The sequence below is a fragment of the Podarcis liolepis genome, assembly GCF_965112155.1.
Source record: "Podarcis liolepis genome assembly, chromosome: 5".
NCBI lineage: Eukaryota > Metazoa > Chordata > Lepidosauria > Squamata > Lacertidae > Podarcis > Podarcis liolepis.
In genome coordinates, this window is record NC_139556.1 from 21,735,717 (window position 1) to 21,749,976 (window position 14,260).

At 42.5% G+C, this 14,260-nt stretch overlaps 1 protein-coding gene across 2 annotated transcripts in view; it reads right to left on the reverse strand.

Moving 5' to 3' along the window:
* The window catches only part of LOC310706601 (uncharacterized protein), a 52,773-nt gene that overhangs the window by 24,268 nt on the left and 14,245 nt on the right, over window positions 1-14,260 (reverse strand). For both annotated transcript variants that reach the window (XM_083502913.1, XM_083502914.1), the window contains exons 2-3: window positions 6,855-7,020; window positions 5,794-5,851 (exon numbers count right to left, since the gene is read on the reverse strand). In XM_083502913.1, the coding sequence (XP_083359039.1) occupies window positions 5,794-5,851; window positions 6,855-7,020 (224 nt within the window). The remainder of the gene's footprint in view (window positions 1-5,793; window positions 5,852-6,854; window positions 7,021-14,260) is intronic.

A 14,260-nucleotide genomic window follows, 5' to 3' on the forward strand; every position in this document is an offset into this window, starting at 1 on the left:
CAGTGCTCTGGGGGTACTCAAGGGTACGCAGAACCGGCATCTTTTTTATAGAAGAAAAGCACTGGTTAAAGGTGTGGCACTTACTATAACAACTTCATGGTGAGTACCGGCAACATTTTTTCTAGAAGCACTGCCTATGCCTCATGGCTAATATTGACCAGATCGCCTTGATTTCCAGAATCTCATCCCAGTGGAGATGTATCAGGGATGCCTACTGCCTGGAGAAAATCCACTAGTATTTTCTGTGATTTTTTAAAAATATACCAAAATTGGTATGTGCTTGTGCCCAATGTATACATTTTTGCTCAGGAATTTACCATAATATCATGCATTTTTATATTAGTTTTTTTTTAATACTCACTTTACCAGTGTATGCATTTCTGTACCTTTCATTGGGCTGAAGAACTGCACTGAAAATACAGAGGTATGCATTGGTTTCTGTTCTTGCATTGTTTCAGAAAGTGTAAATTCAGTGAGCTTGCCTTTAGACGTGAACTGAAGCAGAAAAGGGGTGTTTTCTTCCTTATGCAGTTCTTAGGAGGAAGGAACTTTGTGGAAGGCTCTTTCCTAATGGAAAGACTGTAGGTTCCCCAAACACCTTATCTTCCCTCTAAACTTTCAGATAGGCTGCACCTAGACACATCAAAGAGACGCTTCAGTTAAACACATTACAAACTTTGTATGAGAAATCGGGTTGGCAAAACTGGAACTCCACAGCGCCATCTGGTGTCACAGTGTTAGAATGCATAAACAACACATATAAAGTACTTTTTCTTTGCCAATGTAGCTGAGTCCATAGTTGAGTCAGATAAAGTAGCTTGGGAGGTGAAGGCAGACAAACAGACAAGGTTTGTAGATGTGTAGGTACTGAGAACCAATACAGATGTCTTTATGGGTTGTATATATATCTTTCTTTATTCCTATCTCAGGGAATAATTTTATGTGAAGATATCTAGCAAAATCTTTTTTTATCGAACCCTTTCCAGGCTCACCATTATTCCAAACTTGCTTGTACATTTCCAGCAGCTATACACATGAATGATTTCGGTCATTTTCCGTATGAGCTCTCTTCTACTGTAGACACTTTCCCCTCGAGGTCTAGGAGGGAGCTGGTGAGGTGCAAGAAGCATAGAGTAGACTGAATTTAGAGCTAGACTGAACGATCGCTAAGGGATTGGGGTGGGGGGAGATGAGAGATCTATCTGCCCAGTCCAATATTCACAAATTCACTTGTGGAATTGGAATGCCACTCCCAGTCTGATTACACACTTCTCTGGATTTTGCAGTGCACAGAAACGGAGGACAAAAATACGTGTCATATGTAAAAGATACACAAAAATGCATTGAAAAGCATTGAATTGTGCATATTTTACATGCAAAGTCTGCAGAAAATGGATAGAGTAGAATGGAACAAGACAGAATGGACCAACATTGGAGTGCCTATGAGACGGAAACATGCTGCAATTCACTGTTCATCTCATCCTTAACTACTGCTTGTTGTAATGCTACCTGTTTAGGGTGAGGGAGAAAGTTGTGCATTTTTATAATTACGTTTCTGAGTGTACCTGTAAAATGTCCTTGGGGTCCACCTTGAAATATAGTAAAGGAAATGAACTTAAGTCTCTGTTAACCTACGCAACAGGGTTGCTGTGAGCAGGTCCACCCCGGGTGTCATGCCTGGGTGTGTGTGTGACAAAATCCACCCAGGCGGATAGGCGTGGCGGTGCTTGCACCCCCTGCGGGCACATTTTTGTGATTGGCGCGATCGTCATCGTAAAAATCCACCCTCTGATCATGCAAATATGCCTGGCGATCAGCTTGGTACACCCTGGCAGGTGGCATTTGCCCCCCAGCAGGTGGCGCTCACATCCCCAGCGGGTGGTTTTATGTGATCGGCAGTCGGTCGGATTTTCACGATTGGCGGTTGGCGCTGGCACCCTCTGGCACGGTTTTATGTGATTGTCGGTCGGATTTGCGCGATCTGCAGGCATATCAACAACTTTGGGGTGCCCTAAAAAAAGCTCAAAAAAACTCAACAACTCTGGTCAACGTTCCCAAAAACTGCAATGTGGAGACGTGAGGGACAAAATTCACAGCTGGTACCACCTGGCCTTGCTACATCTCTGGTTGTTAGGGCAACAATTGAATTCTCTAGAGCTACTTGTTAGGATGCAAATTGGATAAACAACCATTCCCCTGTAGCATATAGGTGTGGGGAAATGCAACTGTGTATTCCCCCACTTCCAGAAGTGGCCAATGGCCGTTGCGGGGGTGAAACACAATGTGTTGTGTTGACATTACATCATGTGTTTCCACAGCCCCACTTTACAGCAAGAGGAGATACTTGCCACAGGGTTGCCTTTCCCCTTCTTCTTTTAAAGCAAGTGTTTCTATATCAGTACATCAAGTTCCACCTAAAGGCTTGCACATCTCTGTTTGGGTAGTGGGAAAGAAGCTGTAGCTTGCTGTTTTATTTTTAACCTTGTGTTGGTTTCACACTTTTTAATGTGGAGGGTTTGTTTCTGTATAAAGTTAACTATCATCATCATCGTCGTCGTCGTCATCATCAGGGGCTGCACTCCTTCTTGCTCTGTTCATCACCTGTTCTATTATATAAACTACGCTCACCTCCCCAACACCATTTCTGAAGCCACTTCTATTTTCTATTCTGCAGCCCTGCTCTGCACCAACCTTCAACTTTCCATGCCTATGCTTCCCCTCCATGTCATTGTATCTGTTAGAATTCCTGCTCCATGATTGCAGTCATGGGGTTGTTGTCTATTACATGATGGTGTATGTTTTGACTCCACAGAGTGGGAAGTGATGGAGACAGGATGTTTGTGTTACTGTGTTCAATGAAGTGGGACTATTGTCCTTTGTTCTTTCTCTTTGCTGTCTGATGCTACAGAGAGAGGGAGCCATGTTGCAGTGCTCCGTGTGTGTTTATATGTAAATAAAGTAGATTAGCCAAAATGCTGAGTGGCTGAGGTCTGTTACGCAAACTGCAAAGACTCTGCAGATCCCTAAGTGTGCCGATGTCTGTTGGCATCAGTCGCTGTGATGTTCGGGCAGAAGAAAGCTTTTGAAGCTCCCAAACGATCGACCAGGAGGGAGGGAACATGCCAGGGTCCTACTCGAGAGTAGGACGAGCTCCTGACAGTATCTTCACTGTAATATCAGGGAGGAGATGGGAGGCGCACAGCAAAATAGGCTGAGAATGTGAATGGACACAATTCTGTGAAAACCACTAAAATCTACCGTACTTTTCCGTGTATAAAATCTGGGCTCATCTTATACACAGATAGTATCTTTCCCCATTTTCTTAAATTGGAGTCCCCCAAAATAGGGGGTGTCTTATACGTGGGGGTGTCTTATAGACGGAAAAATACAGTATTTCTTATTGGTAAGGGGTTAGTGTGCCCTTGCTTCAGGGACAACCATGGCTCTTCATCATGGATCTTCCTTGGGAGGTTTCCCTTCCAACCAGGGGCACCATGACGTAACACGACATGACGTCACGTTACGTCGCACATGCTGCAGAGGTGCCTGGGAGCCCTGGAAGTCACATTGGAGGCCCCGTGGTGTGGGTGCTGAGCAATCTTTTTGTGGGTACCCAGGCTCCCAGGGCCCCCTAGAATTGGCACTAGTGCTTCCAACCAAATGTCTGGCTCTTTGCCCAAGTTCAATGGTAACCAAAACCAAAACCCCCCAGGTTGATTTCTTAACCCATCAGTCTCAGAGGCTGCTAACCAAGTCCCACCTCCCAAACCCCTCACATTTATTGCAGTGTTCCACCTCCAGTTTCTCTCCCCACGCTGCCAACTACTGGGCTCATTCACACACAGCAGCTGTCTTGCAGAGACAGAAGTTCTTCCTGCCTACACGGTAGCCTTGAGTTCTACACCTTTCCCTCATTTTATGCTGGAAGCCTGCATTAAATATGCTCTTGATGACTGACTCCCAGCAAGTTAGCAAAAATGTATAAGACAGGTACAAATATCTGTGGGAAGTATATATAAAAAAAGAAGGCACCTTTTACCATATGTGGTGTTCTTGTAACGTAATAAAAACATTCTGGGAAATTATATGTAATAAGATGGGGAAAATGCTTAAATTAACATTTGTAAAAAAAACCAAGAGGCTTTTTTATTAGGAATTATAGGTGCTGATATTTCAAGGAAGCAGAAAAGACTTTTGATGTATATGACGAAAGCCGCACGGATGTTATTAACTTATGATATAATAAAAAAATTAAACTTAAACTTATGATTTAAGGGGGGGAAACTGGTCCACCATGCCCTCAATGACCATGTGATTTGGTCCTCAATCAGGAAAACTGTTGAGTCTCTTTTTCTAGAGGCTGAGAACAAGCACTGATCATGGAAGGTTTAAGCATAGGAAACCCTGTTAGAATTGCTTAGGCTTGGACAAGGTTTTCCAGCTCTCTGACCTACAGTTACAATAGTTGATTTAAACATTTACTGCTGTAGGACAACAGCTGCTTGAATGTTACTAGCCCAGAGATGGAAAGAAGATGAAGTCCCTACCAGATAAGAATGACAAATTAAACTGTAGGACTATGCTGAACTGGCAAAACTGACCGGAAAGCTCAGGAACCGAGAAGACCAAAACTTTAATAAAGAATGAGGGAAAATTATAATTTATCTTGGAGACCACTGTAAACAGATGGAAACATTAGCAGGATTGCAATAACACTTGTAATCTAGCAAGTGCTATGGAGACAATGATGTTATATAAAAGAAAGATTATTGGAAAAGATGCAGTAGAAAAGGTTTAATAATAGGACCCATGGAGAGGAGGTGGGAAGTCCAGAGATTCTGAGGAATCTGTAAATGTGGATGTGAATGGTTGTATTGTTGTAATTACCGTATTTTCCCCCCTATAGGACGCACTTTCCCCCCCTACAAAAATGAAGGGGAAATGTGTGTGCGTCCTATGGAGCGAATGCAGGCTTTCGCTGAAGCCTGGAGAGCGAGGGGGGTCGGTGCGCACCGACCCCTCTTGCTCTCCAGGCTTCAGGAAGCTATACACTAGCCATGGGAGACACAGCTCTCCCACGGCTAGCGGAGAGCTTGCCTGCACCCAGAAGCTTGGGGCGCGCTGAGCTCAGCACGCCCCAAGCTTTGGGCTTCGCGCAGCCCTCCGCTAGCCGTGGGAGAACCGCGCAAAGTTGAGTGGCTCTCCCACGGCTTGCGGATAGCAGCCTGTTCTGGGGGCTGGGGTCGGGGGAAGCTCAGGCTTCCCCGCCCCAGCCCCGCACCTGGGGGGAAAATAATTTTTTTTCTTTATTCCCCCCCCCAAAAAAACCTAGGTGCGTCCTATGGGCCGGTGCGTCCTATGGGGCGAAAAATACGGTATGTACTTGTAAAATCAAATGTAAAATATTTCAGTCAATCCATCCATCCATCCATCCATCCATCCATCCATCCATCCATCCATCAAATGCTCTTGGTGAGCCCTTGGTCCCTTACAGGATACCCATCTCTGCAGCTGCTCCATGTCCCTCACATTCCTCGTCAAACATAGATTTGGCCTTCGTCTTGCTTCTATCATCTTTGCAACTGAGCCTTTTGGTTGATCTGTTGTCGTAGATCTGGCTTTGCAGTGGGCTTTGTTATGGTGTTTTATGCAAGGCACAGGCCGGGCAACCTAGACATGAGCATTGCCTCAACTCAACTGAATGTGTGTTCATCCAACACACCTTCATGGCTGCACATTGCAAAGGAAGTCCAGCAGTGGGGGCCAAGGCCTTTTTCAGAGAAGCTTGCTTACCGTTGCTGAATTTTTCATTGAGCAAGCTCTGGTCAGCTTCCACGGAACCTCTGAGTCTCTAAGAGCAAAATTTGGAAGAAGATCATTGACAGCACAGCTCCTTTTTACTGGGCTAGAGGCAGTTGGCTGCTGGGTGGTCACATCTATAGGCCAAAAGTAAATAGAAAATTTAAGCCAGGCACATAACAGCTGAATCACAATATTGCAAACCCACACTGATTAAGAGATTTATTTTGCTTTTGTGGTGTCTGAGGCTGAATTTTAATCAATACAAAAGAAGGTGAGATCAAGGCACTGCACTGCACTGTGTGTGTGCGTGTGTGTTTCGCAGAAGGCAAACTGTGACTGTGAAGAAATGTGTTGAGGAACGACACAGCACACCACATAATTCATCAGGAATAGAACCAAGAAGTTCTGGGATCTCCCTGTACTGCTTCTTTAGCCAAACTACAGCATATGGGTCAGAAACAGACCGTTTTACCTCCACTAGGCCTGAAAAGGAAGCCGTTCCAGCCTTCTTCTTTTTTTAAAAAAACCAAACAAACACACAACAATCTTAAAATCCTGCAATAATCCTGCCTGGTTTCCTCCTCTTCTCTTTTTTGGTGCCTCTGTATTTACTTGAAAACATTGCTCGTCTTTGAATATCTGGCTGTTTTTCTTTCCATGAAGCGTATGACTCATAATTGATGGCTTCATAACAAAAGTAGTTGTTTCCCAACTTGCTTCCAAATCCTTTAATATTGTTATTGAAACACAAACGCCTCATGGGAAATCATCGTGGATGCTTTCCATGCACTCACCGCTTCTTTGGTCTTTGGAGCTATTTTCTGACGTTTGAAAGCTGGTCTCTAGCATTATCTTTAATGTGCCAGGCTACTCTGTAGGTCTCCCGACTTGACAAAAGTCGAAGTGTAATTCAGTGCTTCATTTATAGAAATGAGAAGAGTTGAGTGTAAAGTCTGCCTGAGAGCCACATTCCCTGGGTTTTCCTTCTCCCTGGCTTGTGAAGTGCAGCTCAAGGTGAATTCACGTGTTTGCCTGATTCATCAAATGCCTACCTATGTTCAAATCTGGGAGGTTTTTTTGCTGACATGGCTTCTTCAGGTGTTGACATGTTTATTGTACGTCCATTCCATGATCCAGAACAGGGTTCCAGTTTTTCTGGGCTTAGCACAAAGCAGTCCACCACAGACTTCCAGTAAGCAGACAGTGGTAAGAGGAACTCTGGGGAAAAGAACACTAGGTTTTACGTTACAGAACTCTAAAATAAACCTGCTCATCTAGTAAACATAAGAGTCCTGGAGTCCAGGTTCTTATTTCTAAGAGTTCTGGCCCTCTGGATGCAACATGTAAGTAGTAGTAGTAGTAGTAGTAGTAGTAGTAGTAGTAATAATAATAATAATAATAATAATAATAATAATAATAATAATAATTTATTATTTATACCCTGCCCATCTGGCTGGGTTTCCCCAGCCACTCTGGGCGGCTTCCAACAAAATATTAAAATACAATAATCTATTAAACATTAAAAGCTTCCCTAAACAGAGGAGGATCACTGTAAAGTGGAGACCTCCAGAGCCGCACTCTTGGGTGGGGGGACATAAATATTCAGTAACAGGCAGAGGACCTTCTCGGTAGTGGCAACCACCCTGTGGAACACCCTCCTACCAGATGACAAAGAAATAAACAACTATCTGACTTTTAGAAGATGTCCGAAGGCAGCCCTGTTTAGGGAAGTTTTTAATGTTTGATGTTTTATCGCTTTTATTGTTATTATTGTTGATATTCTGTTGGGAGTTGCCCAGAGTGGCTGGAGAAACCCAGCCAGAAGGGTGGGGTATAAATAGTAGTAGTAGTAGTAGTAGTAGTACTGAACACCAGGGATGTGGAACTTACATCCCTTCAGAGGTTGCAGGACTACAACTCCCATCATCCCTAGCCATTGGCCAAATTGACGGGTCCTAACGGGAATTGGAGTCCAACAATACCTGATTCACCATCCCTGCTTCAGGGGGAAGGGGGAAGAGGTAGCATTCTTCTTCCATGTCCCAATATGGCAGTTCATTTGATTCCCCACCCCCACCCACCCCGATAAAATGAGAGAAGTATGAAAAGTGTATCAGATTATTTACACAGAAAGTGAGGAAAGGTTCCAATTTAAAATTTATACAAGGATTCGGATTTCTTGGCTTCATATCACATTTGCCACTCCAGCAAAAAAGAGACCAAGGCAGGGGGGGGGGAGGTCACATATTTAAATCATTACAAATATATTCACTCCAATCTGATTGTAAAGACGTCCACAGGAGTGGATTCTGTTGGCCAGTCTCCATTCCAAAATTGTACAAAGGGATGAGCAGTTTCCTTGAAAGTGTCTAGACAATTATTTCTTCCTTTCCCAACACACTTATTTATTTATTTACAGGCCATCATCTTCTTGATAAAAAATGATATTCCACATGTCAGTCCTTTATTGACCAATAGATGGTAAGAGCCTCTTTCCACTCTTTGGCTAATAACATAAAGGCTGCAGTTCGCATATTTACAACACACAAAACATGCTCTTTCCTGTTGTCCTTTCATCCTTCCCAGTAAAATGGTTGAGGGATTCAATTGAATCATATATCGCACTATATCTCTGATACTGCTTCTGATGTCTGACCAATATTTTTTGACCTGAGGGCGTTCCTGCCAGATGTGAGCTAATAAGCCTCTTCCTCTGTTACCTCTCCAGCATTTATTTGACAGATTTGAAGACATACTTGCTATTCATACTGGTTTGTAATACTATCTATACAATATTTTATAGAAATTCTCCATTGATGCAACATCTGCCAGATGTTTGTTTGTTTCGCATATACATAGTTCCACTTGTCTTCCGTTACTGCAATATTCAATTATCTTTCCCAGTTTCATTTTACAGTCTTTTGGATTAGTTGGGTCCGACAGTATTTTGTATATTTTAGACAGCAGCCCTTTGTCTTTCTCTAGTATGGTAGCTTTTCAGAAAGTGCTAATGCCTCTTTGCATTTATTTCTCTTGCAATGTTCTGAATGTAGAGTGATATCCAGCGTTACTTATACTCATCCATTAAAATCAATGAACTTAAGTCATGAATTCCAATTGGTCTCTTCTGAATATATATTTATTACTTATTAAATTTTCATGCTGCCCTTCATGCAAAGATCTCAGGGTGGTTCACATTATAAGAACATAGTAGAAGTTCATAAGAACAGCGTAAATCATATAATATAATGAATAAATCACCAGTAAAACAATTACAATGTTAGCAAACCAGCAGCTAAGAAAACAAGCTAAAGATCATAATTACTGTATAAATCGGGTCCTCCCTTAAAGAGGGCATGTGTTGCGGTGAGACCTGGCAACCAAACCCTGTGTTGTGGGTGGGTAAGATGGGATAGCCACAACACCCAATTGTAGGTCCCTTGATGCTGGGTGTAATCAGGCCAATGGGATGCAAGCTAAATGGATCCAGGGACCTATATATACCTATGCACGTGACCCAGAACTTCTTCTTTCAGTGCATGCTTCGGAACACCCGCCCACATCTCCCTGTATTTAGAGCTGTGCGCTTGACCTTGCTATGACATCGTGTGTCGTCTGTCATTGGGGCAGGGGCACGGCAGGAATTTTCCCCGCTTGGCTGGCTGTTTGGGTTTTGACTGCCACATAGCAAATCGTCACAACTTGTAAGGTTGCGGATAGGATCTGGTTCAGGTGATAGGGATCCCTATGTGGAGGGTATTCTGTTAAAGGAATCCAGAGACTTGATGGTTTGGTCAACCCCTGTGAGGGGGTTGTGCTTTCCTCTTATCCAGGTGTTCACCCTAGGCTGACCTCTGGGGGTGCCCTGGGTCAGTGCTACCTGCAACGGTGCAGGGAGCTAGTTAAACCAGAGCCTATGCAACCACTCACTTGCTGTGATCAATAAAGTTGTGGCCTAAATTCTGCCAAAAACCAAACCAAATTTTGAGTCCTGTCTGAATTTATTTAAGGGGGAGGTTTAAAGGTCTGAACATGCAAGTCATATTATATGATTAACAAACCAATAAGGAATTTATAAACTATAAAACAATATTAACAATATGGCAACAAAAAAATAAGCTAAACGCTATTAAGTTTGTACGCACTTCTGAATATGACCTACTTGGATATCAACAGTCGTTCCTAATTTTAAATACTGAAACAATGGTAGCTGAGCATTGGGATTTTGTTGTTTCAACGGATCATGTGATAAGATTATATTCCTAAAAAATAAAGACTTTGAACTTGGTAATACTGCCTCTTGTTCAGTTATTAAAGTCTAATTCTTTGTTTTCTGAACTCTAGCTCCATTTGTTACTGGTACTAACAAAGGGATATCTGACCTGTACATAACCCAAATCTTAGGTATTATTATTTTTGGATCCTGCTCAAATACACTGATCCCGAAAGCTTCCCCATATCCATTCTGATAGTGGTATATCTACCTTTACTTGTTTTATGATTCAAGCTGGTGTACCCTGGTATATTAAAAAGCCCCACTTAGCTAGTGCTATCAATGTCGAAACAGGATAAGACACTGTTATAGTTGGTGTTTCTATCCCACCTTATTACAGGGTTGCCATGCTTCAAACAGTAAAAATCTGGACAGAAAAGTTGTTGAGCTTTCTTTGGCAAAGTTGTTGAGCTTTTTAAAAATTGTGTGCTTTTTTATTAAAAAAATGCTTTTCAGTTCTATACATTTCACTTTTACAATCATTTTAACATTTCACAACTTGACTTCCTTCCCCCGATTTCTGTGTTTCCTTAAATTAATTTTTTAATATTTCTGCGTATCCAAATTAACTTAATTTGCTCATTTATTCATCTACTTTAAATATATACTCTTATAAAACAGCAGATTATTGCAATAATCGTGCCAATGTTCTTATATGTTTACAGTTCATTTGTAAATATTCAGTAAAAAAAGTTTTTTATCTTGATTTCTTATTCTTCTGGAAAGTTCCACCATTTCTGCATATTCCATAAGTTTTTGTATCTATTCTTCCTTTACTGGGACTTCTGCTTCTTTCCATTTTGGGGCGAGTAACGTCCTTGCTGCTGTAGTAGCATACATCAATAAGTTTCTATACAGTTTAGGGAGTTGTTGTGCTTTCTGAGCAAAATTGCAAAAAAGCAATAATTGCATTTTTGAGCTATTTTTTAATGGAAAATCAGCAAAAATAGCATGGGCTGCCATACATCCGTATTTTCCTGGACATTTTTAACAATTTCCATCCAGACACTGCTGCTGACTGCAGTATTCCCTACATTAGTTCTTATTCACCAGGCCTTACAAATGCTTCCAAACCAGACCTGGCTTTTTGCTTGGCCAATAGCCAGACTTTGTATAGTACCCATATCTTGTTCTGCCTGACTGCTCTTCTGCCTACTGCTTCTCCACATCCTTGCTCTGATACATGCTGTGGTCATTTCTAGAATTGCAATGCGCTCTACGTGGGGCTACCTCTGAAGGTGACTTGGAAACTACAACTAATCCAGAATGTGGCAGCAAGACTGGTGACTGGGAGAGGCCACCAGGACCAAATAACACTGGTCCTGGATGACCTACACTTCTGGGGGATCACAGGTTCTCCAGCATTGCACCAGAAGGGGAACATCCATGTCAATGTGTTGACATCTCCTTTTTCATTTAGTGAGCTGGGGAGAGATGAACTTTGTCTCCGATTAAACTTTGAAGGCAACATACAAACCAGGCTTATATTAGAATGCTGGTATAAATGCCGGCCTGTTGCCTTTGTCCATGGAGACAGCACCTTAAAAAGCAGAGACATCACCTTGCCAACAAAGGTCCATATAGTTAAAACTATGATTTTCCCAATAGTGATGTATGGAAGTGAGAGGTGGACCATAAAGAAGGCTGATCGCTGAAGAATTGATGCTTTTGAATTATGGTGCTGGAGGAGACTCTTGAGAGTGCCATGGACTGCAAGAAGATCAAACCTCTCCATTCTTAAGGAAATCAGCACTGAGTGCTCACAGGAAGGACAGATCCTGAAGCTGAGACTCCAATACTTTGGCCACCTCATGAGAAGAGAAGACTCCCTGGAAAAGACCCTGATGTTGGGAAAGATGGAGGGCACAAGGAGAAGGGGATGACAGAGGACGAGATGGCTGGACAGTGTTCTCGAAGCTACCAACATGAGTTTGACCAAACTGCGGGAGGCAGTGGAAGACAGGAGTGCCTAGTGTGCTCTGGTCCATGGGGTCACGAAGAGTCGGAAACGACTAAACAACAACAGCAATAAATGCCGGCAAAAAGCCGGTTGAAAAAAGCTCTGTTCTATTTCCACGAGAAAACTAGCACAGCTCCCCACTTAATTGCTGTGTCCCTGATTCAGAGGGAAAGCTAGAAGTCATCTCGCAAGCAGAGGTGGATGATTCTGACACTGACCACAATGTTCATACCTAGAGGGAGAATATGCTTCAGTGGCGGAGAGGAGAACAACAGCAAAATTTATCTCTGTCACTCGCAATTAGAGAAGCTTGACTGAAAATCCTTGGACTGGGATGCTGCTTTATGTCCGGTCATCACACGTCATTTAACACATTATGTCCCAACTTTCTAACCTTAAAAGAAAATTCCAGGCACAATCCTGCTGGAGTTATATAGGCTCAATGTTTTCAAGTGGAAAGTTCAGCAAATACATATATTTCGTGCAATGAAAACAATGGGGCTGGAAATTGCTTCCCTTTAGCTAGATTGTGCCCAATTTTTAAATAAAAAAAAAAGTTAATCTTTAATATTGAGGACAATCAACATCCATGTTTCATGGACCAATGTGTTTTGCTGCAAAACCGAACTTATTCTGAATGGTTGAGCTCTATAATAGAGTTGGGACCATCAAGCAAGAAGGGATGTACAGTTACAGAACACACACCCTGAATTATAATCTAAGTAACAACACCCTGCGATAATGAATTCAGATGGTGAATGCCACCCTCCCCAAAACATCAAAATTTGCAACCCTTCCCCAAGCAGCCTAGCAAGAACTGATCATGTGCAGTGGTCAACAAGAGCTATGAAACGTTTATAGACACCATGCATTTAAAGCATGGACCTCAAGAATCCTAGGAACAGTAGTTTGTGAAGTGTGCTGCAAGGAATAAACTACAGTTCCCAGGATTCTTTGGGCCTCATATAACCAACATGCTTCTATTTAATGCATGAAGGGGTTAAGACCATAGAGTAAGCTGTCCTGCCAGGCTTAGCTAAGTCACACACCCTCACCGTGGGAGGAAGGGTTACCAAATTCTTTGTTCTCCCACTTTCCCATCATGTGAACCAACCAGTAAGGTTTTCTGTGCTGGTTGCTCCAAGCCCAGACCGCATGGTTTTAGCAAGCCATCTTTGTGTTTCTATGCAAATAATTTAGAAACCCTTACCATTTTTGAAACTAAGTTATACTGCCTGTCTTTTTGGCTACTGTATGGAAAAGCACACTAATCTGACCTTTGAAGAGTTCTTCTCTTTCCACGCTAAGGGAAATGGAAAACTTTGAAAGAAACTTAGAAGGGAATATTTTAAAGCCCTAACAGTCTATATTTCCATGCTTTACTTTGCTGCGTGTTTTGTGATTTTAAATCCCTGCTGGGTCTCTCTCACCAAAAAAGGACTTGCCCCAAATGTGGATCAAGGCATCCAGGGAATTCTGCTTTTATTCTTTAACTAAAATTACTAAAAACCGACAAAATGGCCCCACAAGGACTATTGCTCTGTAACTTCCAGAATTGATGGGAAGTCAAGGGGGCTAGTTGGTGGGGAGAGAATGGTGGAGTTGGCCTGATAGAGCTTTTAATACAGGAGTGGGGGACCTTTTTTCTATGAAGGACTACTTATTCATGGGAAATATCAATTTCACTGTTGCTTATTTAACATTTAGTAAGGCCACTGGGTGCTGGATCTGGCCTGCTCTGTTGATGCCGCATGTTAGCATGCAAACTACTTTTGACCTGTGCACCTAGTTTCTTCTCAGAGTAACCCTGTGGAGCAGAAAGAGCAGTGCTTTCCCCCATAAAAAATGTTTAGGGGTACTCTTATTTTCCTACTCATATTGAAATATTACCCCTCAATGAGGCCAAACTTAGATTCACAAAATGTTTAGGGGTATGCACCCCCCCCCAGAAAAAAGCTTTGAGTAAGACCATTGGGACACGTGGGGAATTGATGTTTGGAGCCAATGCAGACCCTAAACAATTTCTTCCAATACTTGCAGATGTGTAGATGCTGCTTCTCTTATGGATCCAGCTGATGCAAAGGGGGGAGGAAAACAGCATGTTTACATCCTACCCCATCACCACAACCTTCCTCTGTGTGGAGTGACACTGGCATTTGATGAATTATCAGCAGCTCCCTTGTGATCTCCCCCAATCTAACAGGACACGAGTGATGTGGGTCAGA